The 27,464-nt window shown below is 39.2% G+C and overlaps 1 protein-coding gene across 8 annotated transcripts in view; it reads left to right on the top strand.

Annotated features, from left to right (window-relative positions):
* The window catches only part of NPEPPS (aminopeptidase puromycin sensitive), a 96,231-nt gene that overhangs the window by 8,632 nt on the left and 60,135 nt on the right, over positions 1-27,464 (top strand). For 6 of the 8 annotated variants that reach the window (XR_016388992.1, XM_089901162.1, XM_089901160.1 and 3 more), the window contains exons 2-3: positions 2,197-2,281; positions 17,761-17,895. Coding sequence is in view for 7 of the 8 variants with exons in the window: in XM_089901162.1 (XP_089757288.1) it covers positions 2,197-2,281; positions 17,761-17,895 (220 nt within the window). In the remaining variant the exon portion in view is untranslated. Of the gene's footprint in view, positions 1-187; positions 2,073-2,196; positions 2,282-17,760; positions 17,896-27,464 lie in introns of those variants that run through there. The other 2 variants (XM_089901164.1, XM_022557709.3) reach the window with 2 other exon arrangements.

Raw genomic sequence — 27,464 nt, 5'->3', positions numbered from 1 at the left:
TCTGTATTTTTGTTATTTTAGATTTAGACCATTCAAATGTGTGAAAATGAATTTGAGATTTTGTGTAATGCAACAGTTATAGAAAAACAAGGTTCCAACCAAATGGAAAATGAGCAAGGGTTATGAATGAGCAAGTAGGAGAGGAAAAACTTAAGGGTCAAAAAAGAAAGAAAGAGAGAGGGAGGGAGGGAAGCAGGGGTGGGGGAGGCAGAGGAAGAGAAACAGAAAGGAGAAAGAGAAAGAAAGAGAAAAGAGGTAACTAATATTACTAGTAATCAGAGAAATTCTAATTAAAACAATAATGGAATACCATTTTTTAAAATAAATTTACTTATTTATTATTTATTTTTGGCTGCATTGGGTCTTTGTTGCCGTGCGCAGGCTTTCTCTAGTTGTGGCGAGCGGGGGCTACTCTTCCTTGCTGTGTGCAGGCTTCTCATTGTGGTGGCTTCTCTTGTTGCAGATCACAGATCTAGGGCGCTCGGGCTTCAGTAGTTGTGGCACCCGGGCTTAGTTGCTCCATGGCATGTGGGATTTTCCTGGACCAGGGGTCGAACCTGTGTCCCCTGCATTGGCAGGCGGATTCTTAACCACGGCGCCACCACGGAAGTCCCTGGTATGCCATTTAATACCCAGCAGACTGTCGAAAAATTAAGTTTTTTGGAGGTTGCTGAAACTGGGATTTCTTTATTCTTTGCTTATCGGAGCGTGCATTGAAACTACTCTGGAGGATAATTTTAGCAATTCTTGGTAAAGAAAATGGGTGCACAAGAAGACATGGGCCAAGATGTTTATTATAGTACTCTTTTACATAACAAAAAAGTGGAAATAACCTAACTTCCTTCAGGAAGGAAATGGATAAATAACTGTGGTTTATTTATAGAATGGAATACTACTATGCAGAAGTTAAATTAATGAGTTAGGTTTACATCTATCAGCATTTACCTATCTCAGAAACAATGTTAAATTAAAAAAACAGGTTGCAAAAGGTTATACACACTTTTGATACCATTTGTGTAAGATTAAAAACATTGTTTGCTGATCTTTATATATGTAACAAAAGTACTAAACATATATGAGAGAGATACACATTAGCCTTAGGGTAGTGGTTATCTCTAGGGAATGAGGAAGAGAGGAATGGGCTTTCATTATATCTGTATTTTATTTTTTGGATCTAAATCAAGTAAGACAAAGTCTTAAAAGTTTATTTAATCTTGGTGGTGAGTCATTAGTGTCTGTTATATTCAAAATGTTTCTTCAGGAAAAGAAAAAATTTAGAGAGTGTTTTATGAAGTTCTGACATAGTTTATGATACCAGATTTCTTCCTCTATCCTTACAAAAAGAGGGGACCCTCATGATGGTTTTGATGTGCAGGTTGAAATACATGATTAATTGCAACATATAAGAAATGTTTCCTAATTAAAAATGTTTTGAAATTAAAAAGTTTAATTAAGAAGTTGTTTTAGGGCTTCCCTGGTGGCGCAGTGGTTGAGAGTCCGCCTGCCGATTCAGGGGACACGTGTTTGTGCCCTGGTCCGGGAAGATCCCACATGCCGCGGAGTGGCTGGGCCCATGAGCCATGGCCGCTGAGCCTGCGCGTCCAGAGCCTGTGCTCCGCAACGGGAGAGGCCACAACAGTGAGAGGCCTGCGTACAGCAAAAAAAAAAAAGTTGTTTTAAATCAAGTTTAAGTAGAAAAAAAGAGGCTTTTATTTAGCTCATTGGTCAGATCTTTGAATTCTGTGAAATACCTAAGTATTTATTATTGCTTTTAATATAATCCAGATATTATAATATCTATTCAGAACTAGTCATTAATTTATACCATTGATGCATATATATTTAGTATTGGTTTAAGTGGTGTTTGGCAAGGGTCCCCAATCCCCGGGCCTCGGACTGGTACCAGTCCGGCCTGTTAGGAACCAGGCTGTACAACAGGAGGTGAGCAGCGGATGAGGGAGTGAAGCTGAACATCTGCTGCTCCCCATCGCTCCCATTACCACCTGAAACCCGCACCCCCCCCATCCATAGAAAAATTGTCTTCCGCGAAACCGGTCCCTGGTGCCAAAAAGGTGGGAACCGCTGATGTATGGGTTTTTAAAAATTGCCTGTGACATATTTTAGGCTGAGATGAAGATGTACGTATTATTAACCTGGGCTATTTCTGACATTGCCGATTTTTTTTTTTCTCCTTAGGTGAGGCAGGCAACCAATCAGATTGTGATGAATTGTGCTGATATTGACATTATTACAGCTTCATATGTACCAGAAGGAGATGAAGGTAAGCACTGTTTTCCCTTTTAATTTGCTGTCTCTGTGTTTATGTATAATATGTACTTGTATGTGCTTTTGTGTGTGTGTATACATAATATATACACTTGCAAATTAAGATATTAATGTTTGTTACTTTTGAAATAGGAAAATTCTTTAGATGTTCATAGGAGATATTTGAGTAATGTAAGATAAAGGAAATGTAACAATTTAAATTCTGCTTCAAACATTAACTTATTTTGTGACCCTAGGCAGATCACATTTCATGAGTGTAAAATAAATATAATACCAATCATGTAAAGCTGAAGAGTTATTTAAAAATTAAGTACTTTAGACATGAAAAGTTTCTCAGGCAGGCTTAGTTCATATGCGGTTTTCTTAAAGTTTTTTTGTTTTCTCTTGAAAAATAGATTAAAATTGAGATAGTGTTACTCATAATTGGGAGAAAAATATTTGCTTTATGAGATCTGATGTGAAGGTTAGAAACTAGATGATGGAGTTAATTACAGGGGAAGAATATGTTTAAAAGAAACATGGTATAGAATGTGAGGGACTCAATTAGCATCTTTAAAATAAGAAATATTTTGGACCTTGTAATTACAGTAAGAATTAAATTGAATAATCAGTTTTGGCCTGAATTCTTATTCCCACATAAACTGCATTTTAAAAAGTTATCAAGTTTGGTATAAACTCACAAGTGTATTAATATTGGATCTGAATTACTTTTTACTCTTGACTTCTTCACATTCCTTGTTAAAATGGCTTATTGGTTAGCCTCTACTACTCAGACTTTTCCTCTTAGAAAGTCTTCTCATTTGATATAAATTAAGTTAGAAATTTGACCTTTTAATTTACATTTTGTATTGCTATTTCCCTTCTTTACATTATACTGAAAATAAGCATACAAGTAACATTTTAAGGCCTGGCTATATTTATTTTGTGGATTTTTCTTAAAATATCTTGTCCACAGAAAGATTAAAAAATGCAAGTAGCAGTTGAGCATATTATTGCCAAGAAGTACTTATGTTCAGTTGATCATAATTGAGATCAGCTGCTGCCATTTTAAGTTAGAGGAACAGATCCTTCAGATGGACTTTGATTGAGTGCCAACTTTAAAAAAATTGTTTGGTAAATGAAAGAGAGACTGTTTAATTTCTTTAGCTGAAGAAAAATGGGAGCACCTTAGCTAGGCATATCAAGGCAAGCTTTCTTTGTTGTAGATAGAGAACATTTACCTTCAATATAGGGTTTTAAAATGTTGTCAAGTTTAGATAGGTAGAACTAGTAAAATAAGTGTGTACCCTCCAGCTGGCATGGTTTCAGCTCAGGTTTGTTTTTTTATCCTCCTCTACTGAAATGCCAGGAAAGAATTCAGAGAATTTAAATGTTTGAATATGCATAACTGAATGGTGCCAAGCTCATAATGATCTGAATCTTAAGGAAGCAGCGTTAGTATTCTCAATGAAAATTCATACAGTAGAGAGGATTTGGAGAGTGATTTATATAAAACATTAAATTTTTTTAGATACATAAAATATTTTCTTCAGAACTAGCTAAGGTACATTTCTCAATTTGTTCTCCTATAGCAGTAGGAAATACCTGGAGTCGTGTAAACCCGTTTAATTTTAGAGTATAAAAGAATGGGGAGTTGTATTAATTTCATGTTTTAAGGAGTCAGAACAGATAGATTTGGCCTTCCAGATATATACATAGCTTAATTTTGCCCTTAGATAGAGAAGCATTTCTTGATTTTTATCTTATTAGGAGAGTATAATATTGTTTCTTTAGAAACTAATAGTTGTGAACTTGACTGTCAGCTCCTTCTAGGGCTGTATGCTGGTGACAGGGTGATAAATGGGTTAATAGGAGAGATACCATTTTTTAACCCAGCTAATCTCATCTAGTACCTATTTATGATTGCCTTCTGGAAGACCGTTTTACATATCTGTAGCCAAAATCTTGGTGCTTTCAGGTAAAATCAGAAAATGATTTGAAGGCGTGAAGTTGTTGCTTCTTTGTATAAGTTTTTAATTGATGAAAAAGGCCATCTTGTGATATGTGCAGTAACCCAGAAAGATCGATTGGCGTGTGTCTTTTTTAAACTAAAGCACTGCCTTTTAAACAGAAATAATTTATTTTAAAACCTATTTGAAATCTTTGTAATATTTTTTAAAATGAGAAATCAGTAAGAAAAACGGCTGAAAACTGTTTTTTTACTGTTCTGCACTTCAAGGGTTGGTGAAATCATTAGCACTTAAGCCAGTGCAAGGAATGCACCTCCCTACACAGTGCAGGGATTAGTATTGTCATCAGCTTCTGCAAGAGAAATACGAAACTTTTGAGTGCCTGAACTCAGGTCCTGACAGGTAAAGAGTCTTTTAATTTATCATTAATAGTTGATGGCTTGGGCATAACCACATAGAGAATGATCACTTGAAAGTTTTGTACCAACTTTTGCCTTAGTATACTCTGTCAGGTATGTGTTTGCAGAATTAGCTGTGTAAGAAAAAGTTTTTCCATTGGTTACATCATATTTCATGCAGAGTTCTAATATATAGTTTCAGATCCACCAGCATCACTTTGGTTTATCCATAGAAGGCATGTAAATTTTAACACATTTATTCTTAAAGTAGGATTGTATATTTCAGTGTTACGCATATGTGTGTGTATGTTTAATGGAAGGATAAAACAAACAGCTTAGAAATACTGCCAAATATTAATTTTGAGCAAAACTATTCACTTCAGAAATAGGAAACGTTCCTCACACTTGATCATAAGCTTTTATCCAACTGTTAGTAATCTATATTCTGTCATACAATTATGTGTGGATTAGTAAAAACATTAATAAACCATCTTCTCTTTGCAATAGAATTGTTCATGGCATTGTTCTGAAAATACATATGTGACTAATTAAGTGCTAGCCCTCAAAGTCAGGAGGATTGAAAGAGAAGGGAATATATTCCTTTCTAATACAAATGTATTGAAATATATCGTATTTCATAAGGAAGTTTTCAAAGAAGTCTGAGTATAACTTTAGTTACACAAATAACAATATAGGGTAGGGGCCTAAAACCAAAGTTACTGTGGGGTTAAGCAAATAACAACCTTGAATGAATTGGGCTGGATGTAGGAAAATAAGAATGTTGGGGCAGAGGCTGAACCAAAGAGTCCATGTCTCACGTAAATCTACTAACATTTTAAAGAACTTTTTCTGGCCAAACAGAACATTTTTGTGGGCCATATTGAGTTCTGTTGATTTTGCAACCTCTAAAGAGGGATTCCAGAGAACTGTGGTGTGTATGCATATTCTTATCACTTGGACATGAAGATAAGACTTGAACATAGTTAGATCCCTGGTTGGGGAACTAAGATCCCACATGCCACGCAGTGCGGCCCCCCCCAAAAAAAAGAAACTTCCCTGGTGGCGCAGTGGTCAAGAATCTGCCTGCCAATGCAGGGGACACGGGTTCGAGCCCTGGTCCAGGAAGATCCCACGTGCCACAGAGCAACTAAGCCCGTGTGCCACAACTACTGAGCCTGTGCTCTAGAGCCCGTGAGCCACAATACTGAGCCTGCGTGCCACAACTACTGAAGCCCACGTGACTAGAGCCCGTGCTCTGCAACAAGAGAAGCCACCACAATAAGAAGCCCACGCACCATAACGAAAAGTAGCCCCCACTCTCAGCAACTAGAGAAAGCCCGTGCATCAGCGAAGACCCAATGCAACCAAAAATAAAGAAAGAAAAAGGAAAGCAGAGCTTCCCTGGTGGCGCAGTGGTTGAGAGTCCGCCTGCCGATGCAGGGGACACGGGTTCGGGCCCCGGTCCGGGAAGATCCCACATGCCGCGGAGCGGCTGGGCCCGTGAGCTATGGCCACTGAGCCTGCGCGTCCGGAGCCTGTGCTCCGCAACGGGAGAGGCCACAACAGTGACAGGCCCGCGTCCAGGAAAAAAAAAAGAAAAAGTGTTTTTTTTTTAAAAAAAAAAAGAGAAAAAACCCTTATGAGATTCTTCTAAGTTCTTAATTGAAACTGATATAAATTATGTATATTATACCATATCACTATTAAATATGTTAAGCAAATTGTTTTAGTTTGCTATATGAGTTCCAGTGGTATGTACTTTAAAAAAATTCAGAATCTAGCATAATAGCTCTTTTAGGTAGCTTTTAGTTTTTCGAGCACTAAAATGGCATTGTTTTTGAGAACTTGTTTTTATTTTGTCTCTCGTTTATTTACTATTCCCAAGTGTATTGAGTTTGGGGATTTTATTTATTTGTTTGTTTATTTATTTATTTTACTTAGAACTCCCAGATTCTCTGGGGTGTTCTTTTTTTGTTTGTTTTTTAAATCTTTTGGCCATGCTGCGCAGCATGTGGGATCTTAGTTCCCCAACCAGGGATCGAACTTGCATCCCTTGCATTGGCAGGGCAGAGTCTTAACCACTGGACTGCCAGGGAAGTACCTGGGATTTTTTGTTTGTTTGTTTTTTTTGGCCACACCGTGAGGCTTGTGGGATCTTATTTCTCTGACCAGGGATTGAGCCCAGGCCCATGGTAGTGAAAGTCCCAAGTCCTAACCACTGGACTGGCAGGGAACTCCCGAGTTTTGGGAATTTTGAAAATAAAGTCTGTTATATGCTATCACTGTTCTGAAGAATAGATGAATTAATGCATAAGCTAACCATAGTGTCCAGGCTACATTGAGGAACCAAATATTTTCCCAGTTCTTTGGTAACTATCAGAGCTGCCTGTTTTCTGAATTAAATTTTGTTGATTTTATTTTTTTAATTAAAATCTTTACTTTTTAGGGTTTTAAGTTCAGTGCAAAATTGAGTAGAAAGTACAGAGATTTCTCATATAGCCCCTGTCCCCACACATACAGCCTGTCCCACTATCAGCATCCCAAACCAGAGTGGTACATCTGTTACAGTCAATGAGCCTACATTGACCTCACTATCACCTAAAGTCCATAGTTTACCTTACAGTTCACTCTTGCTGTGATACATTCCATGGGTTTTGACAAATGTATAATGACATGTATCTACCATTATAGTCTTGTACAGAGTTTTTTTGTTTTGTTTTGTTTTTTTGCGGTACGCAGGCCTCTCACTGTTGTGGCCTCTCCCGTTGTGGAGCACAGGCTCCGGACGCGCAGGCTCAGCAGCCATGACTCACGGGCCTAGCTGCTCCGCAGCATGTGGGATCTTCCCGGACCAGGGCACGAACCCGTGTCCCCTGCATCGGCAGGAGGACTCTCAACCACTGCGTCACCAGGGAAGCCCTGTACAGAGTTTTTCAGTACTCTAAAAATCTTCCGTGCTCTGCCTATTTACCCATCCCTCCCCTTGGCAATCACTAATCTTTTTACTATAGCTTTGTCTTTTCTAGAATTAGGTGGAGTCATGCCTTTTCAGATTGGCTTCTTTCACTTAGTAATATGCATTTCTTCCATGTCTTTTCATTGCTCAGTAGCTCACTTCTTTTTAGCTCTGAATAATATTCCCTTGTCTGTATGTGTCAGTTTTTTTTTCCATTCACCTGCTGAAGGTCCTCTTGGTTGTGTCCAAGATTTGGCAGTTATGAATAAAGGTGCTGTAAATATCCATGTGTAGGGTTTTGTGAGGACATAAGCTTTGAACTCCTTTGGCTAAATATCAAGGAGCATGATTCCTGGATCCTATGATAGAAGAGTGTGTTTAGTTTTGTAAGAAACTGCCAAACTGTCCTCCAAAGTGACTGTCATTTTGGATTCCAATCAGCAATGAATGAGAGTTCCTGTTGCTCCACATACTCCCCAGCATTTGTTGTTGTGTCTTGGATTTTGGCTATTCTATAGGTGTGCAGTGGTATGCCATTATTTTAATTTGCAGGACCCTAATGACTTCATGTTGATCATCTTTTCATATGCTTACTTGCCTTCTATATATCTTCTTTGGTGAGATATCTGTTTAGGTCTTTTGCACAATATTAGTTGGATTGTTCTTTTTTTTATTGTTGAGTTTTAAGAATTCTTTGTACATTTTGGATAACCGTCCTTTATCAGGAGTGTCTTTCACAAATATTTTCTCCTACCCTGTGGCTTGAATTCTTATTCTCTGTAATGTTGTCCTTCTCAGAGCGGAAGTTCTTAATTTTAATGAAGTCCGGGTTGTCACTTATTTCTTTCATGGATTGTGTCTTTCGTGGTGTTGTATGTGAAAAGTCATCACCATACCTAAGGTCAATTAGATTTTCTCCTATGTTATCTTCCAGGAGTTTTATGGTTTTGCATTTTACATTTAGGTCTATAATCCATTTTGAGTTAATTTTTATAAAAAGGGTAAGGTCTGTCTAGATTGATTTTTTTTCTTTTTTTTGCATGTGGATGTCCAGTTTCCAGCGCCATTTGTTGAAAAGATAGGTCCATTGTATTGCTTTTGCTCCTTTGTCAAGATCAGTTGACTATATTTATGTGGGTCTATTTCTAGGCTGTCTGTTTTGTTCCATTGATCTATTTTTCTCTTGTTTCTCCAGTACCACATCATCTTGATTACTGTAGCTTTATAATAAGTCTTGATATTGGGTAGTGTCCTCTGACTTTGTCTTCTTCAGTATTGAGTTGGGCATTCTGGATTGTTTGCCTCTCCATATAAACTTTAGAGTCAATTTAAAAATATCCACAAAATAACTTCCTGGGATTTTGATTGGGATTGGTATTGAGTCTGTAGATCAGGTTGGGAACAGGAAATATCTTGACAGTATTGAGTCTTCTTATCCATGAACATGAAATATCTTTTTATTCATTTACTTATTTGGTCTTTCATCAGATATGAATCTTGTACATATTTTGTTAGAGTTATACCTAAGCATTTCATTTTGGGGGGTGATAATGTAAATGATAACTTTTTTTAAGTTGTTTATTTATTTTTGGCTGTGTTGGATCTTTGTTGCTGCGTGTGGGCTTTCTCTAGTTGTGGCAAGTGGGGGCTACTCTTCTTTGTGATGCACGGGCTTCTCACTGCGGTGGCTTCTGTTGTTGCGGAGCACAGGCTCTAGGTGTGCGGGCTTCAGTTGTTGTGGCTTGCTGGCTCTAGAGCACAGGCTCAGTAGTTGTGGCACACGGGCTTAGTTGCTCCGCGGCATGTGGGATCTTCCCGGACCAGGGCTCGAACCCGTGTCCCCTGCATTGGCAGGTGGATTCTTAACCACTGCGCCACCAAGGAAGTCCCTAAAATATAATTTAAAAAAAGTTTCAGATACCACTTATTCATTGCTGGTATATGGGAAAGCAATTGACTTTAATGTGTTAACCTTGTATCCTGCAACTTTGAACTTTGTATCCTGAAACCTTGCTTTAATTGCTTATTCGTAACAGGAGTTTTTTGTTGATTATTTTGAATTTTCTACATGACCATATCATCTGTGAACAAAGACAGTTTTATTTCTACCTTTCCAGTATGTATACCTTTTGTTTCCTGTCCTTTTCTTGTCTTGTTGCATTAGCTAGAACTTCCAGTATGATGTTGAAAAGTAGAAGTGAGAAGGGACATCCTCGCTTGTTCCTCATCTTAGCTGGAAAGCTCAGAGTTTCTCATTAAGTATGATGTTAACTGTAGGGTTTTTGTAGATATTCTTTATCAAGTTGAAGAAGTTCATCTTTATTCCTAGTTTGCTGAGTGTTTTTATCATGAATAGATGTTGGATTTTGTCAAATGTTTTTTCTGCATCTATTCATTTGATCGTGTGATTTTTCTTCTTTAGCCTGTTTCTGTTATGGAGTACATTAATTTAATTTTGAACATTGAAGCCGCCTTGCATATTGGGATAAATTCCACTTGGTCATGGCATATAATTCTTTTTATATATTGTTGGATTTGATTTGCTAATATTTTGTTGAGAATTTTGCATCTGTGTTTATAAGAGATATTTATTGGTCTGTAGTATTCTTGTAATGTCTTTTAATGTGTCTGATTTTGATATTAGGGTAATGGCTGGCCTAATAGAATGAGTTAGGAAGTGTTCCCTCTGCCTCTATCCTCTGGAAGAGATTGTAGAAAACGGGTACAATTTTTCTTAAATGTTTGGTAGAATTCACAAGTGGACCCATCTGGGCCTGGTGTTTTCTGTTTTGGAAGGTTATTTCTTCTTTGACCTGTGTCTTATCTAGACGTGTGTTTAGTCTCCAAGTATTTTAGTATTTTTTCAAGTATTTTTCTTTTATTGATTTCTAATTTAATTCCATTGTAGTCTGAGAGCAGACAGTTTATAATTTTTTATTCTTTTAAATTAGTTAATGTGTGTTTTATGACCCAGAGTGTGGTCTGTCTTGATGAATGTTCCATGTGAGCTTGAGTAGAATGTATAATGAGCTATTGTTTGATGAAATAGTCTATAGATGTCAATTATATCCAGTTGATGGATGGTGCTGTTTAGTTCAGCTGTAACCTTACTGAGTTACTGCTGCTGGATCTGTGTGTTTCTTACAGAAGGGTGTTAAAATCTCCAACTGTAATAGTAGATTCATATATTTCTCCTTGCTATTCTGTCAGTTTTTGCCTCATGTATTTTGACACTCTGCTGTTAGAGGCATACATATTAAGGATTGTTATGTCTTCTTGGAGTATTGCCCCTTTTATCATTATGTAATTCCCCTTTTTTATCCCTGATAAGTTTCCTTCTTCTGAAGTCTGCTCTGTCTGAAATTAATATAGTTACTTCCACTTTCTTTTGATTAATGTTAGCATAATATATCTTTTCCCCATCTCTTTATTTTTTTTATGAAACATATTTTAAAATTTATTTATTTATTTATTGTAAAAAAATTATTTATTTATTGGCTGCGTTGGGTCTTCATTGCTGCGTGCAGGCTTTCTCTAGTTGTGGCGAGCAGGGGCTACTCTTTGTTGTGGTGTGCGGGCTCCTCATTGCTGTGGCTTCTCTTGTTGTGGATCATGGGCTTCAGTAGTTGTGGCTCACGAGCTCTAGAGCGCAGGCTCAGTAGTTGTGGCACATAGGCTTAGTTGCTCCATGGGCTGTGGGATCTTCCTGGCCCAGGGATCGAACTCGTGTCCCCTGCATTGGCAGGCAGATTCTTAACCACTGCACCACCTGGGAAGTCCCATCTCTTTATTTTTAATTTATATGTGTCTTTATATTTAAAGTGGGTTTCTTGTGGACAGCATGTAGTTAGGTCTTGTTTTTTGATCTGCTCTGACAGTCTGTTTTTTCATTGGTGTATTTATACCATTGATACCGTTTATGTTTTTTGTTTTTTTTTTCTTTTGCGGTACGCGGGCCTCTCACTGCCGCGGCCTCTCCCGTTGCGGAGCACAGGCTCCGGACGCGCAGGCTCAGCGGTCATGGCTCACGGGCCCAGCCACTCCGTGGCATGTGGGATCTTCCCGGACCGGGGCACGAACCCGTGTCCCCTGCATCGGCAGGCGGACTCGCAACCACAGCGCCACCAGGGAAGCCCCCTTTTATGGTTTTAATTGAACATTATATGATGCCATTTTCTCTCCTTCCTTAGCATATCAATTATATTCCTTTTTTTAAGTTTTTTTAGTGATTGCCTTAGAGTTTGCAGTATACATTTACTACTAATCTAGTCCACTTTCAAATAAAACTATACTGCTTCACAAGTAGTGTGAGTACCTTATAATAACAAAATATTCCTAATTCTTCTCTCCCATTCCTTGTGTCATTGCTGTCATTCATTTCCCTTATACATTTGCATCCACACAGAAGCCAACATAATCAAATACATTGCTGCTATTACTATTTTGAACAAACTATTATCTTCTAGATCAATTAGGAATAAGAGAAGTAAACATTTTTATTTTTCTCTCATTTACTCATTCTCTGATGCTCTTCCTTTCTTTATTGTAGATCTGAGTTTTTGACTTATATAATTTTCCTTCTCTTTAAAGAACTTTTAACATTTCTTGTAAAGCATGTCTACTGGCAACAGATTCCCTCAATTTTTGTTTGTCTGAGAAAGTCTATTCTCACTTTGTCAAAAGACTTTATTTTTTAAGAGCAGTTTAGGTTCACAAAAAGATTGGTTTTCCTTCACTTTGAAGGACAATTTTGAAAGGTACAGGATTCTAGGTTAGTAGTTTTTCTCTCTTGACACTTTAAAGATTTCCTTCCACTCTTTTCTTGCTAGTATGGTTTCTGAGAAGTTGAATGTAATTCTTATCTTTGGTCCTCTGTAGGTAAGGTGTTTTTCTCTTCCTCCAGCTTCTTTCAAGATTTTTTTTTTCTCTAGCTTTGATTTTCTAAATTTTGACTGTAATATGCCTAGGTGTAATTGTTTTTTTTTTTTTCCTTTCCCCTCCGTTATCCTTCTCTGAGCTTCTTGGATCTGTGGTTTGGTTTCTGACATTAATTTGGGGAAATTCTTAGTTATTGCTTTAAATATTGCTTCTGTTTCTTTCTCTTTTTCTTCTCCTTCTGGTATTCCTGTTACATGTACGTAACACCTCTTGTACTTTTCCCATAGTTCTTGGATATTTTGCTGTGTTTTTGTTTTTTTCAGTCTTTTTTGTCTTAGCTTCTCAGTTTTGGAAGTTTCTAGTGTCAAGTCCTCAAGAGCAGCGATTCCTTTCCAGCTGTGTCTAATAATGAGCCCATCAAAGATATTATTTATTTTCTGTTACAGTGTTTTTGATCTCTAGCATTTCTTTTTATTTCTCAGAATTTCCATGTCTCTGCTTGCATTATCCATTGTTAGATATTAATCGTACAGGTCTGATAATTCCAACATTCCTGCCATATCTGATTCTAGTTTTGATGCTTGTTCAGTGTCTTTAAGCGGTGTTTTCTGCCTTTTAGTGTGCCTTGCCATTTTTTGTTGAAAGGCAGACATGATGTACTAGGTAAAAGGAACTGCAATAAATAGGACTTTAATAATGCAGTGGTAAGGTAAGAGGGGAGCGGAAGCATTCTTTAGTCCTATGATTAAATCTTAGTCTTTCCGTGAGCTTGTGCTCCTGGTCTGTGAGCTTCACTGGTGCTTCTCAGGTTTTCTTACCCCCTTAGGTAGAATATTTCTTACCCACTTAGGTAGCCCCCTTAGGAGGGGCTGGAGTTGGGCATTTACTTTACCCCAGGTAGGTTAGGCTCTGATGGAACCCCAGCAGGTTAAACTCTGGTAAAATAGTTTCTTCTGAGGGCAGGTTTTGTTAAGAACAGAATATTCTAGCATATTTCAGAATGGTTTCTTTTCCCCTCCCCTTGCCGGAAGCATGAGAGGATTTTTCTCTGATATTTACTTTTAGGACTTGGTACAGCTCCTGGAGGTAAGACTCATAAAAAGCATGAGGGTCTCTCTATGACTGGGTCCTCCTGGAATTTTAAACTCTCAAGCTTGTCCACACTGAGCCTCCAGCACTTCATCAATTACAGTTCAGGTATTCCTACCCCAGCACTAGTTGCCAGGGGTGATTTCTTCTTGTGGATTTCTGCCCAGGTATGTTGTGATTTTCTGTATCTGCCTGTCTCCAGTTTTTTCAGCAGTGGTTTGCTCTTTGTCCTCACTTCTCTGGTGGATCTAAGGAGAGTTGTTGATTTTTCAGTTTCTCCAGCTTTTTACTTGTGTTGTTAGGATGGAGCGGCAACTTCTAGGCTCCTTACATGTAAGACCAGATATCAGAAATCCTCCTAGTGATTTTATTTTTATTTCCAATATAAAAGGTTGCATTCTTAAAATATAAAAGCAATATGTGCCCTTTTGTAGACATGTGCTTTCATTTCTCTTGGGTAAATACCTGGGAATAGGGACTTCCCTGGTGGCACAGTGGTTAAGAATCTGCCTGCCAATGCAGGGGACACGGGTTCGATCCCTGGTCCGGGAAGATCCCACATGCCGCAGAGCAACTAAGCCCGTGTGCCACAACTACTGAACCTGCACTTTAGAGCCCGCGAGTCACAGCTACTGAAGTCCACTCACTCTAGGGCCTGCATGCCGCAACTACTGAGCCCGCGTGCTACAGCTACTGAAGCCTCCGCGCCTAGAGCACGTGCTCCACAACAAGAGAAGCCACCGCAATGAGAAGCCCACACACTGCAAAGAAGAGTAGCCCCTACTCACCACAGCTAGAGAAAGCCCACGCGCAGCAACGAAGACCCAATGCAGTAGAAAATAAATGAATGAATGAATGAATAAAAACACTTAAAAAAAAATACCTGGGAATACAATGGCTGCATAATATGGTAAATGGAGAATTTTTAAAGAAACTGCCAGTGTTCTCAAATGGTTGTACCATTTTATATCCCCATCAGCTGTGTGAGATCCAGTTGCTCCATATCCTTGCTAATGTTTCTTTTTTTTTTTTTTTGTGGTACGCGGGCCTCTCACTGTTGTGGCCCCTCCCGTTGCGGAGCACAGGCTCCGGACGCACAGGCTTAGCGGCCATGGCTCACGGGCCCAGCCGCTCCACGGCATGTGGAATCTTCCCGGACCGGGGCACGAACCCGTGTCCCCTGCATCGACAGGCGGACTCCCAACCACTGCGCCACCAGGGAAGCCCTCATGAAACTTTTATATTTTCTTCTAAGAGTTTTATAGTGTTAGTTCCCACATTTAGGTCCCTTTTATAGTGTTAATTCCCACATTTTGATCCATTTTTGTATATGGTATAAGGGGTTCAACTTCATTCTTTTGCATGTGGATATCCAGTTTTCCAAATACTATTTTTTGTTTGTTTTTTCAGTACGCAGGCTTCTCACTGCTGTGGCCTCTCCCGCCGCGGAGCACAGGCTCCGGACGCTCAGGCTCAGCAGCCACGCCTCACGGGCCCAGCCGCTCCGCGGCATGTGGGATCTTCCTGGACCGGGGCCCGAACCCGTGTCCCCTGCATCGGCAGGCAGACTCTCAACCACTGCGCCACCAGGGAAGCCCTCCAAATACTATTTTTTGAAGACTTCCCTTTTACCCAATGAATGAATGGTTTTAGCACCCTTGTTGAAAATCATTTGACTGTATGTGCAAAAGTTTATTTCCAGGCTCTCCATTCTATTCCATTGGTCTATATGTCTGTCTTGATGCCAGTACCACACTTTTTGGGGTTACTGTAGCCTTGTAATCAGGAAATGTGAGACTTCCAATTTTGTTCTTTTTCCAGATTGTTTTGGCTCTCCAGGGTCCTTTGAGATTCTGTTTGAATTTTTGGATGGGTTTTAAAATTTCTGCAAAAAACACTGTTGGGCTTTTGAGAGGGATTGCATTGAATCTACATATAGATCATCTTGGCTATTGTGGACATCAAACAATATTAAGTCTTCTAATCCATGAACAAGGAATGTCTTTCCATTTATTTGTATCTTTAACTTCTTTGAGCAACATTTTGTAGTTTTTAGTGTACAAGTCTTTCACCTCTTTGGTTAAAATTTTTCCCTAAGTATTTTATGTTATTTTTGATGCTATTGTAAATGGAATGTTTTATTAAGTTCCCTTTGAGATTGTTCATTATTTTTAAAATAACTTTATTTATTTATTTTTGGCTGCATTGGGTCTTTGTTGCTGTGTGCAGGCTTTCTCTAGTTATGGCGAGCGGGGGCTACTCTTCATTGTGGTGTGCGAGCTTCTCATTGTGGTGGCTTCTCCTGTTGTGGAGCACGGGCTCTAGGCCTGTGGGCTTCAGTAGTTGTGGCATGTGGGCTCAGTAGTTGTGGCTAACAGGCTCTAGAATGCAGGCTCTGTAGTTGTGGGGCACAGGCTTAGTTGCTCTGCGGCATGTGGGATCTTCCCAGACCAGGGCTCAAACCCATGTCCCCTGCATTGGCAGGTTGATTCTTTTTTTTTTTTTTTAATAAATTTATTATTTATTTATTTATTTAATTTTTGGCTGTGTTGAGTCTCCGTTGCTGTGCACGGGCTTTCTCTAGTTGCAGCCAGTGGGGCTACTCTTTTTTGTGGTGTGTCTTCTCATCGTGGTGGCTTCTCTTGTTGTGGAGCACGGGCTCTAGGCATGTGAACTTCGGTAGTTGTGGCACGCGGGCTCTGTAGTTGTGGCACGTGGGCTCAGTAGTTGTGGCTCACGGACTCTAGGGCACAGGCTCAGTAGTTGTGGCGCATGGGCTTAGTTGCTCCGCGGCATGTGGGTTCTTCCCGGACCAGAGCTTGAACCCGTGTCCCCTGAATTGGCAGGTGGATTCTCAGCCACTGTGCCACCAGGGAGGCCTGGCAGGTGGATTCTTAATCACTGCGCCTCCAGGGAAGTCTTGAGATTGTTCATTGTTAGAGTATGGAAAAGCAACTGATTTTTTTTTTTAAAGAAGGTTATCTCCCTTTTAAATTTATTTATTATTTATTTATTTATGGCCGCATTGGGTCTTCGTTGCTGCGTGCAGGCTTTCTCTAGTTGCGACGAGAGGGAGCTACTCTTTGTTGCGGTGCGTGGGCTTCTCATTGCGGTGGTTTCTCTTGTTGCGGAGCACGGGCTGTAGGCACGTGGGCTTCAGTAATTGTGGCACGCAGGCCCAGTAGTTGTTCCTCACGGGCTCTAGAGCGCAGGCTCAGTAGTTGTGGTGCACAGGCTTAGTTGCTCCGCGGCATGTGGGATCTTCGCGGACCAGGGCTTGAAGCCGTGTCCCCTGCATTTGCAGGCGGATTCTTAACTACTGCGCCATCAGGGAAGCCCCCTACAAAGCCATTTCTTAATGTTGCACATATTGGTTATCCCTCCCTTTTTTGGCTGTTATAAACAGTAGTGCAAAAGACATCTTTTGTGAACCAGTGTGACAGGTTTTGGATAGCTGTATTTCCGGTTTACTGGATGTTATTATGAATCTTTGTAGTTTTTCTCATCTGAGAAATGAAAAATATATTGTTTACATTTGAACTTTTTATTAATAGAGTTGAATATCATTTCATATACTATTGGCCTTTTAATGTTTTTTGGTAACAATTTTATATTTGTAATTTTTTTGGCCTATTTTTGTATTGCTTTGAACATACATGATATATATTGTAGGTACACCCTTTGTTATCTATCATTGCAAAATTTCATTGTGTCTGTCTTTTGTGTTTTAACTTTGCCGTACTAGTTAAATCTGTCAGTTGAGTGAATTTTTTAAGTTAGCTTTCTCCCACCTTGCTAATCTGCAGCTAACTGAAAGGCGCATTTTGGTTTAGAATTCTCTTTTGTCGTGTCTTTCTAGATTTTTATATTCTAGTTAATGTTTCTGGACTTGATTCAGTCTGTGGTATTATGAGTCTACAAATTAAAATTTCTAATTAGCATCCTGTGACCATTCAGTCACTTGAGACTTACCCAGAAATCTTAGAACTTGCCTTAAAATAACACATAATGGGATTTATATTACCTATACTGAGTATGAGTTGTCTACTCTTCTACCCGCTCTCCCTTGGAAAGAGGAAAGTGAGACCATTTCAAATAGAAATTAAAACTTTCTCATATCTTTTAATCCAGATATATTAACAGTTGATCCTTTTTTTTGTTTTTTGTTTTTTTTGGCCACACCGTGTGTCTTGTGAAATCTTAGTTCCCCGGCCAGGGATTGAACCCAGGCTCTTGTCAGTGAAAGCCCGGAGTCCTAACCACTGGACCGCCAGGGAATCCCCTACAGATTGTGTCTTTAGATGCTTTGACAACCGTAAACAATTCAGTGACAATTTTGGTGAGTAGGTTGTTTTTTTTTTCCTCCCCACATTTTCCTATTTTCCACTTTAATGGAACTTTACTCTGAAGGTATATATATTCTAACATTTAAGCACTGGTTTCAAAACCTACATTATTTGGCTGCTTTATAAACATTTAACATTTTCTTTTATTTAAGTCTTTTTTGTTTTTTTGGCTGGGCCACACAGCTTGCAGGATCTTAGTTCTGCGACCAGGGATTGAACCTGAGCCCACAGCAGTGAAAGCACCGAGTCCTAACCACTGGACCGCCAGGGAATTCCTTATTTAAGTCTTATTGATGTGTACGTAAATAATTATTTATGTAAGCATCATAATTAATGTTAGAATCAAGTACCTTCGATTATTGTGGAACTGCAAGTAATATTGTACAGAATGTTTCCCTCTATCTCCCAGGTTCTGCCTGTCTGCTCACTTTTCAGATAAATTAACTAAAGGAAGTTTAGTTTATTATTTATTTGAAGCCTTCCCCTCCCCATATCAAAGTTTTTTGTTTTGTTTTGTTTTGTTTGCTTAAGTGGTCATTTGTGTAGTAATTCAAGGAGTTTTTATTTAATATCCATTAAAAAAAAGTTTTTTTTTTCTTTTTGGCCACACTGCGTGGCACGTGGGACCTTAGTTACCCGACCAGGGATCGAACCCATGCGCCCTGCAGTGGTAGCACGGAGTCTTTTTTGGCCACGCCGGGCGACATGTGGGATCTTAGTTCCCCGGTCAGGGATTGAACCCGTGCCCCCTGCATTGGGAGTGTGGAGTCTTAACCACTGGACCATCAGGGAAGTCCTGAAGCACAGAGTCTTAACCACTGAAACACCAGGGAAGTCCCAATATCCATTTTTAAGTAGTAGTTTGGTAAGTGTGAAAGCATGTCTGAAGTATCCTTTATCTACAAGAAACTTAAAACCAATTGCAAAGACAGTAGAGACAAACAGAAGACATATTTTTCAAGGGAAGAATTTATAAATAGTATTAACATTAAGATAAAACCTCACATTTTTAAAAAGAGATTTATTTATTTTATTTATTTTTGGCTGTGTCAGGTCTTCGTTGCGGCATGCAGGATTTTTCGTTACGGCACGCGGGCTCTTCGTTGTGGTGCACAGGCCTCTCTCTAGTTGTGGGGTGCGGGTTTTTCTCTTCTCTAATTGTGGTGCGCAGGCTCCAGAGCGCGTGGGCTCTGTAGTTTGTGGCACGCGGGCTGTAGTTGAGGCGTGCAAGCTCAGTAGTTGCGGCACGCAGGCTTAGTTGCCGCGCGGCATGTAGGATCTTACTTCCCTGACTACTGATCGAACCTGCGTCCCCTGCATTGTAAGGTGGATTCTTTATCACTGGACCGCCAGGGAAGTCCCCAAACCTCACATTTTTAATTCCTGATCTTGTTGGGATTTCTGAGTTTATCTGTGAACTGTGTTCTGCTTTCTATGCAGAATGGATCCTTTTTTTAAAAAATTCTGGCCACACTGCGGCTTGTGGGATTTCAGCTCCCGACCAGGGATTGAACCTGGGCCACAGCAGTGAAAACACCTAATCCTAACTACTAGACCACCAGGGAACTCCCGGAATGGATCCATTTTAAAATAAGTAATCTTCAGGAGTTCCCTGGTGGCCTAGTGGTTAGGATTCCAGGCTTTTACTGCCGTGGCCCAGGTTCAATCCCTGGTTAGGGAACTGAGATCCCACAAGACGTGAGTCATGGCCAAAAAAAAACTGGAGTCCTATTGAATAAATCCTTGCATTAGAAGGAACAAATGATAACAGTAGCCAACCTTTTTATTCCTTTTTAGTACAGGTCAGAGAGAAAGAACATGAACTTTGCAATTCTACATACTTACATTCTTTCACTTTCACTTCAGTTGGTTTTGAGTGATAGTGGAAGACTCGCTGATGAGGAATAGTTAAGTTTCCATATGGCTGTGTACAAATATAAAGTATATGAGTGTATAATGGTTTTCAAGTTTTATTTGTATTTGGCAAGTTTTAAAACATATTTAAACAGCTTTAAGCTGATATGGATTGCTCTAGTGACTGTTGTTTTAAGAATTTAGATGACTTATCATTTGATTATACAAGGTGTATTTGTCTTCCTAAGTTAGGTTTCCTAACCTTCAGACCGGGTCCAACCAAGGGTATCATTTTTCTTAATAATGATAATGTTAATAGTGATGATAATAAAAAAAATGAATTCATTGTTTAGTGTATGCTAGGCACTAAATGCATTACGTAATCATATAGCTAACCCTAGGTACAGAGAGGTTATATAACCTACTATAGGTCATAAAATTGGTAACTGATTCAAACCTAGACAGTTCAGCTCCTTGGGTCCATGCACATCATCACACAGTCTACTGCCTGTCATTAAAAACCACACCATATATATATATATATATATATATATATGTTTTTTAATAAATTTATTTTATTTTTGGCTGCATTGGGTCTCCGTTGCTGCGTGCGGGCTTTCTCTAGTTGCGGCAAGTGGGGGCTACTCTTTGTTGCGGTGCGCGGGCTTCAGTAGTTGCAGTGCATGGGCTCAGTAGCTGTGGCTCGTGGGCTCTAGAATGCAGGCTCAGTAGTTGTGGCGCATGGGCTTAGTTGCTCTGTGGCATGTAGGATCTTCCTGGACCAGGGATAGAACCCATGTCCCCTGCATTGGCAGGAGGATTCTTAACCACGGAGCCACCAGGGCAGTCTCCACACCATATTTTAATTATCTGTTTGTGTCTGTGCTACTTCTTATTAGAACCTAAGTTCCTTAAGGACTAAGAGCCATGATTCATTCTTTTTCACCTGTGGTCTTCCATGGTATCTGACGTATAGTAGGTGTTCAATAAATACGTATTGAGTGAACTAAAGCAAAATGTAAAGAAATGCAGTAATAAGTCTGTCATAGTTTTTGGGCTTGAATTTCTTTTTTTTTTTTAAATTTATGTATTATTTATTTTGGACTTTGTTGGGTCTTCATTGCTGCACGCGGGCTTTCTCTAGTTGTGGTGAGTGGGGGCTACTCTTCGTTGTGGTGCACGGGCTTCTCATTGCAGTGGCGGCTTTTCTTGCAGAGCACGGGCTCTAGGCACGCGGGCTTCAGTAGTTGTGGCTTGTGGGCTCTGGGGCACAGGCTCAGTAGTTGTGGGGCACAGGATTAGTTGCTCCGCGGCACGTGGGATCTTCCTGGACTAGGGCTAGAATCCATGTCTTGTGCATTGGCAGGCGGATTCTTAACCACTGTGCCACCAGGGAAGTCCCCTGAATTTCTTCATATGCTTATTCTATTGACTTTATGTGTAACAAACAAAATTATATTTGGGACTACTTTTCATTAGCTTTAATTTGTATTTTATTTCCCTTTGAGGAATACAATCAAGATATTTACTAATTGTAAAGATTCTGTACAGTGTTTTAAATATTCAGAGTGTAAAAATTGTAAATTACGTACTTTTTAGATTAAATGGAGAGAAAAACTGATTCCATAGCATTATATAATATTGTATTATATGCTGTTGTTTTTTCCAGTTTTATTGAAATATAATTAACAAAAAATTATATATCTTTAAGATATACAACTTGATGTTTTGATATACATATACATTGTGAAATAATCATCACAAGCTAATTAACATGTCCATCACCTCACACATTTACCATTTTCTGTTTTTTTTGTTTTGTTTTTTGTGGTGAGAACACTTAAGATCTATCCTATTAGCAAATTTCAAGCATGCAGTACAGCAATAGATACATTGCTGTACATTAGATTTCCAGAACTTAGTCATCTTGTGTAACTGAAACTTTGTGCCCTTTGACCAATATCTCCCCGTTTCCCCCTCCCTCCAGTTCCTGGCAGCCAGCATTCTACTTTCTGCTTCTGTGAGTTTGATTATTTTAGATTCCACATATGTGATATCATGCAGTATTTGTCTTTCTGTGTCTGGCGTATTTCATTTAGTGTAATGTCCTCCAGATTCATCCATGTTGTCACAAATGGCAGGATTTCCTTCTTTTTTAAGACTGAATAGTATTCCATTGTGTGTATGTATGTGTGTATATATATATATGTCTGTGTGTGTGTGTGCGTATATATATATATATATACGCACACACACACACATAAACATAACATATTTTCTTTATCCATTCATCCATCACTGACAGACATTTAGTTTGTTTCCATATCATAGCTATTGTGAGTAATGCTGCAATGAACATGGGAGATATAGATTTCATTCCTTTATGTTGTATACCCAAAAGTGAGATTGCTGGATCATAAAATAGTTGTTTTCAATTTTTTGAAGTATCTTCATACTGTTTTCCATAATGGCTGTACCAATTTACATTCCCACCAACAGTATTTCTGAGGTTCCCTTTTCTCCATATCCTTGCCACCACTTGTTTAGTATGTTTTGTCTTTTTTCATAATACATATGCTTGTTCTTAAATGCTAAACTGAAGAGTTAGTTCTCCAAATCAGTGCTTCTTAAGTTTTTTTTCCCAAGATGTTAATAGAAAAGGATGTTTTCTTGGTACACCAGAAAGGAGAGGCTCACACGAGGAGGGTGTCAGAGGCCTCTCATTGCTCAAGACCTATTGGCTGCCCCAAGGGCCAAGGAAATCCATATTTTGGCAAACCTGTAATTCATATTTGGAACTGCCACAGAATATTGCTTGGAAATTCTCTGCTGTAAATAGTTTCAAACTTTTAGAATTACAAGGGACATCTTCTTTTCCAGATCCCTTATAATAAAATATTATTTTATTTTTCTATGTATATATTCTATTATAAATAATAATTTTATAAACATATTTATTTATATATTTTATTTATTTGTGTCTTCTCTTTTTCCTGCCCTTAATCCCCAGATATTTGTCCATTTTATTAGTCTTTTTTTAAACATTTAATTTAATTTATTTGGCATTGGGTCTTAGTTGCAGCACACAGGATCTTCATTGTGGTGTGCAGGCTTCTCTCTAGTTGTGGTGTGTGTGCTCCAGAGCACGTGGGCTCAGTAGTTGTGGTATGCGGGTTAGTTGCCCCCCGGCATGTGGGATCTTAGTTCCCTGACCAGGGAGCGAACCTGCATCCCCGCCTGCATCCCCAGCATTGGAAGGCGGATTCTTAACCACTGGACCATCAGGGAAGTCCCTTATTAGTTTTTTCAAAAAACTGACTTTCGATTTTTTAAATCCTCAACTGAATGTTTATTTTCTATTTCCTTAATTTCTGCTCTTATCTTCATTATTTCCTTCTACTTTCTTTGGGTTTATTTTGTAGTTTTTTTTTAACTTCTTGAGATGGATACTTGACTTATTAATTGCTTTTCTAGTATATTCACTTAAAGCTGTAAATTTTCCTCCTAAACATATATTGCTTTTAGCTGTATCCCCCACTTTTTTTTTTTTTTTTGCGGTACGTGGGCCTCTCACTGCTGTGGCCCCTCCCACTGCGGAGCACAGGCTCCGGACGTGCAGGCTCAGCGGCCATGGCTCACGGGCCCAGCCGCTCCGCGGCACGTGGGATCCTCCCGGACCGGGGCACGAACCCATGTCCCCTGCATCGGCAGGCGGACTCCCAACCACTGCGCCACCAGGGAAGCCCTCCCCCACTTTTTTTAGTTTGTTTGTTTTGGGGGAAATTCTCCAGGCAGTGACTGTAGCTCTTGTTGCTCGCTGCTGCTGCTGCTCCTCCTCCTTCACTCCTGTCCTCCCCCCCCACCCCCCTTAATAGCTTTGTGAAGGTATATTCAATATTCACATACAATAATCTGCATATATTAAAATGTGTAATTTGGTACTTTTTGACCTATGAATGCAACAAGGGTAATGAACATATCCATCACCCCCACAGCGTTTCCTCATGTCCCTTTGTAATCCATTTCTCCCCTTCTCCTCATCCCCAGGCAACCACTGATCTGCCTCTACAGTTTTTGACATTTAGTGTTTTTTTCATTCAATTCAAAATATTTTGTGATTTTTGATCTGGAATGTTTAGATGTACCTGGAGATTTTCTAGTTTACTTGTATTATGGTCAGAAAACATATGATTTCAGTCCTTTAGACTTTTAAGACTTGCTTTATGACCCAAGATATGGTCAACTTTTAAAATGCTTGTGTGTGCTTCAAAAGAGTATAGCTGTTGGATGTAATGTTTTATGTATGTCTTACTAAGTCAAGTTTGTTAATTTTGTTTAAATCTTTCATTTTTACTGATTTTTTTTCTCTTGCTTGTTTTGGTTAACGTTTGCATGTAATTTTTTTCTCATTCTTTTTTTTTTTTTTTTTTTGCCGTACACGGGCCTCTCACTGCTGTGCCCTCTCCCGTTGCGGAGCACAGGCTCCGGACGTGCAGGCCCAGCGGCCATGGCTCAGGAGCCCAGCCGCTCCATGGCATGTGGGATCCTCCCGGACTGGGGCACGAACCCGTCTCCCCTGCATCGGCAGGCGGACTCTCAACCACTGCGCCACCAGGGAAGCCCTTTCTCATTCTTTACCTTCACTATTTTCAATCTTTATGTTTTAGGTATATCTCACATAAACAGCTCATTGTACTTTTTTTTTCTATTTAAATCCAGTCTGAAAATCTTTGCCTTCTAAATAAAGCATTTATTAATCCATTTACGTTTAATGTAACTACTGTTATTTGGCTTTAAATCTACCATTTTCTTATGTACATTCTCACATTCTCTTAATTAGAAAAGTTAAAAAAAATTTTTTATTGTTGTTGTTTTTTGGATGTGTGTCAATACCCCAGGAACTATAACAGCCATCCCTGACTTAAAAAAAGATCAGTGTTAATTGATCATTTTACCCTTCTCCTGGATAATACAGGGATCTTAGAGCACTTAGTCTCCATTTCTCTCCCTCTGATTTACATGGTATTATTGTGGTGTAGTTTAATTTTCTTATGTATGTATGTATATTTAGTTAAATAATAAAGACATTATTACTGTTATATAGTATAATGTTCATTTAGCTTTACCCAAATATTTACTGTTTTTGTTGTTCTTTATTCCAGTAATCCTTTAGAAACATTTAGAATCATTTAGAAACATTTAGAATCATTCTTTTTCTGTTTGAAGAATACCCTTTGTAATGTTTAATGTAAGTCTGTTGATGGCAAAGTCTGTTTTTGTTTCTTTGAGCATATCTTTGCTTTACCTTATTTTTTTACCTTCGTTTGGAATCCCTACGTTGTTTTTTTTAAATAAATTTATTTATTTATTTTTGGCTGAGTTGGGTCTTTGTTGCTGCACGCGGGCTTTCTCTAGTTGCGGCGAGTGGGAGCTACTCTTCATTGCGGTGCGTGGGCTTCTCATTGCGGTGGCTTCCCTTGTTGCGGAGCACGGGCTCTAGGTGCATAGGCTTCAGTAGTTGTGGCATGCAGGCTCTAGAGCGCAGGCTCAGTAGTTGTAGCACACAGGCTTAGTTGCTCCGCAGCATGTGGGATCTTCCCAGGCCAGGGCTCAAACCTGTGTCCCCTGCACTGGCAGGCAGATTCTTAACCACTGCACCACCAGGGAAGCCCTCCTACATTGTTTTAATTGTAGTTGATTTACAGTATTAGTTTTAGGTGTACAGCATAGCAATTCAGCGTTTTTACAGATTATACTCCATTTCAAGTTATTACAAAATAATGGCTCTATTTCTTTGTGCCATGCAAGATATCCTTGTTGCTTATCTACTTTATACATGGTAGTTTGTATTTCTTAATTCCATACCCCTATCTTGCCCCTCACGCCTTCTCTCTGTTAATAGGCAATCACTAGTTCTTTATAACTGAGTTTTGTTACATAAATTCATTTGTTTATTTTTATTTTTATTTTTAAAATAAATTTATTTATTTTTTGGCCGCGTTGGGTCTTCGTTGTTGCGCGTGGGCTTTCTCTAATTGAGGTGAGTGGGGGCTACTCTTTGTTGCGGTGTGTGGGCTTCTCATTGCGGTGGTTTCTCTTGTTGCAGAGCACTGGCTCTAGGTGCACAGGCTTCAGTAGTTGTGGCACGTGGGCTCAGTAGTTGTGGCTCGCAGGCTCTAGAGGGCAGGCTCAGTAGTTGTGGCACATGAGCTTAGTTGCTCCGCGCCACATGGGTTCTTCCCGGACCAGGGCTTGAACTCGTGTGCCCTGCATTGGCAGGTGGATTCTTAACCACTGAGCCACCAGGGAAGCCCTGTTTTATATTTTAGAATTCCGAGTATAAGTGATAATGTACAGTATTTGTCTTTCTCTGACTCATCACATATTGGAAATGGAAGGGTTTTATTCTTTTTTATGGCTAAGTTTCTGTTGTATATAAATTACATCTTTCATTCACCTGTTGATGGACACTTGGGTTGCTCCCATATCTTGGCTATTGTAAATAATGCTGCTGTGAACATTGGGGTACATGTATGTTTCAAATTAGTGTTTTCATTGTTTTTTTTTTGATACATAACCCAGGAGTGGAATTGCTGGTAGTTCTATTTTTGTTTTTTTAAGGAGCCTCCGTACTGTTTTCCATAGTGACTGCACCAATTTACATTCCCACCAACCGTGTACAAGGGTTCCCTTTTCTCTGCATCTTTGCCAGCATTTATTATTTGTAGACTTTTTGATGATAGCCATTCTGACAGATGTGAGGTGATATCTCGTTGTTTTGATTTGTATTTCTCTAATAACTAGCAATTTGGGACATCTTTTCATGTGCTTGTTAGCCACCTGTATGTCTTTTTTGGAAAAGTGTCTATTCTGGCTTTCTTCCCATTTTTTGATTGGGTTATTTGTTCTTTTGATATTGAGTTGTAAGAGCTATTTATATATTTTGAATATTAATCCCTTGTTGCTCATGTCATTTGAAAATGTTTTCTCCCATTCCAGAGGTTGTCTTTTCATTTTATCGATGGTTTCCTTTGCTGTGCAAAAGCTTTTAAGTTTAATTAGGTCCCATTTGTTTATGTTTGCTTTTATTTCTTTTGCTTTGTGAGACAGACCCCCCAAAATATTGCTGTGATGTCAGAGTGTTCTGCCCATGTTCTTTTCTAGGAGTTTTATGGTTTTAAGTCTTACATTTAAGTCTTTAATCCATTTTGAGTTTATTTTTGTATATGGTTTAAGGAAATATTCTAATCTCATTGTTTTATATGTAGCTGTCCCATTTTCCTGGCACCACTTACTGAAGAGGCTGTCTTTTCTCCATTGTATATTCTTTAAAAAAAAAAATATATATATATATATTTATTTATTTATGGCTGTGCCAGGTCTTAGTTGCAGCATGCAGGATCTTTTAGTTGCGGCGTGTGGACTTCTTGCTTGCAGCATGCAGGCTTCTTAGTTGTGACATACATGTGGGATCTTGTTCCCTGACCAGGGATTGAACCTGGGTGCCCTGTATTGGGAGTGTGGAGTCTTATGCACTGGACCACCTGGGAAGCCCCTCCATTGTATATCCTTGCCTCCTTTGTCATACATTAATTGACCATAGGTGCCTGGGTTATAAAGTTTATTTTCGAGGATTATTTTTTGCTGGCTGTAAAACTCTAGATTGCAATTATTTTCTTCCAGCACATTCACTCTTTTATTCAAGCTG

This window comes from Delphinapterus leucas, chromosome 19, assembly GCF_059928025.1.
Source record: "Delphinapterus leucas isolate spDelLeu-1000000601 "Yukka" chromosome 19, BTC_Dleu_Yukka2, whole genome shotgun sequence".
Classification (NCBI taxonomy): Eukaryota; Metazoa; Chordata; class Mammalia; order Artiodactyla; family Monodontidae; genus Delphinapterus; species Delphinapterus leucas.
The sequence above is the reverse complement of the archived record's forward strand: the minus strand, read 5'-3'. Positions and strand labels throughout refer to the sequence as shown.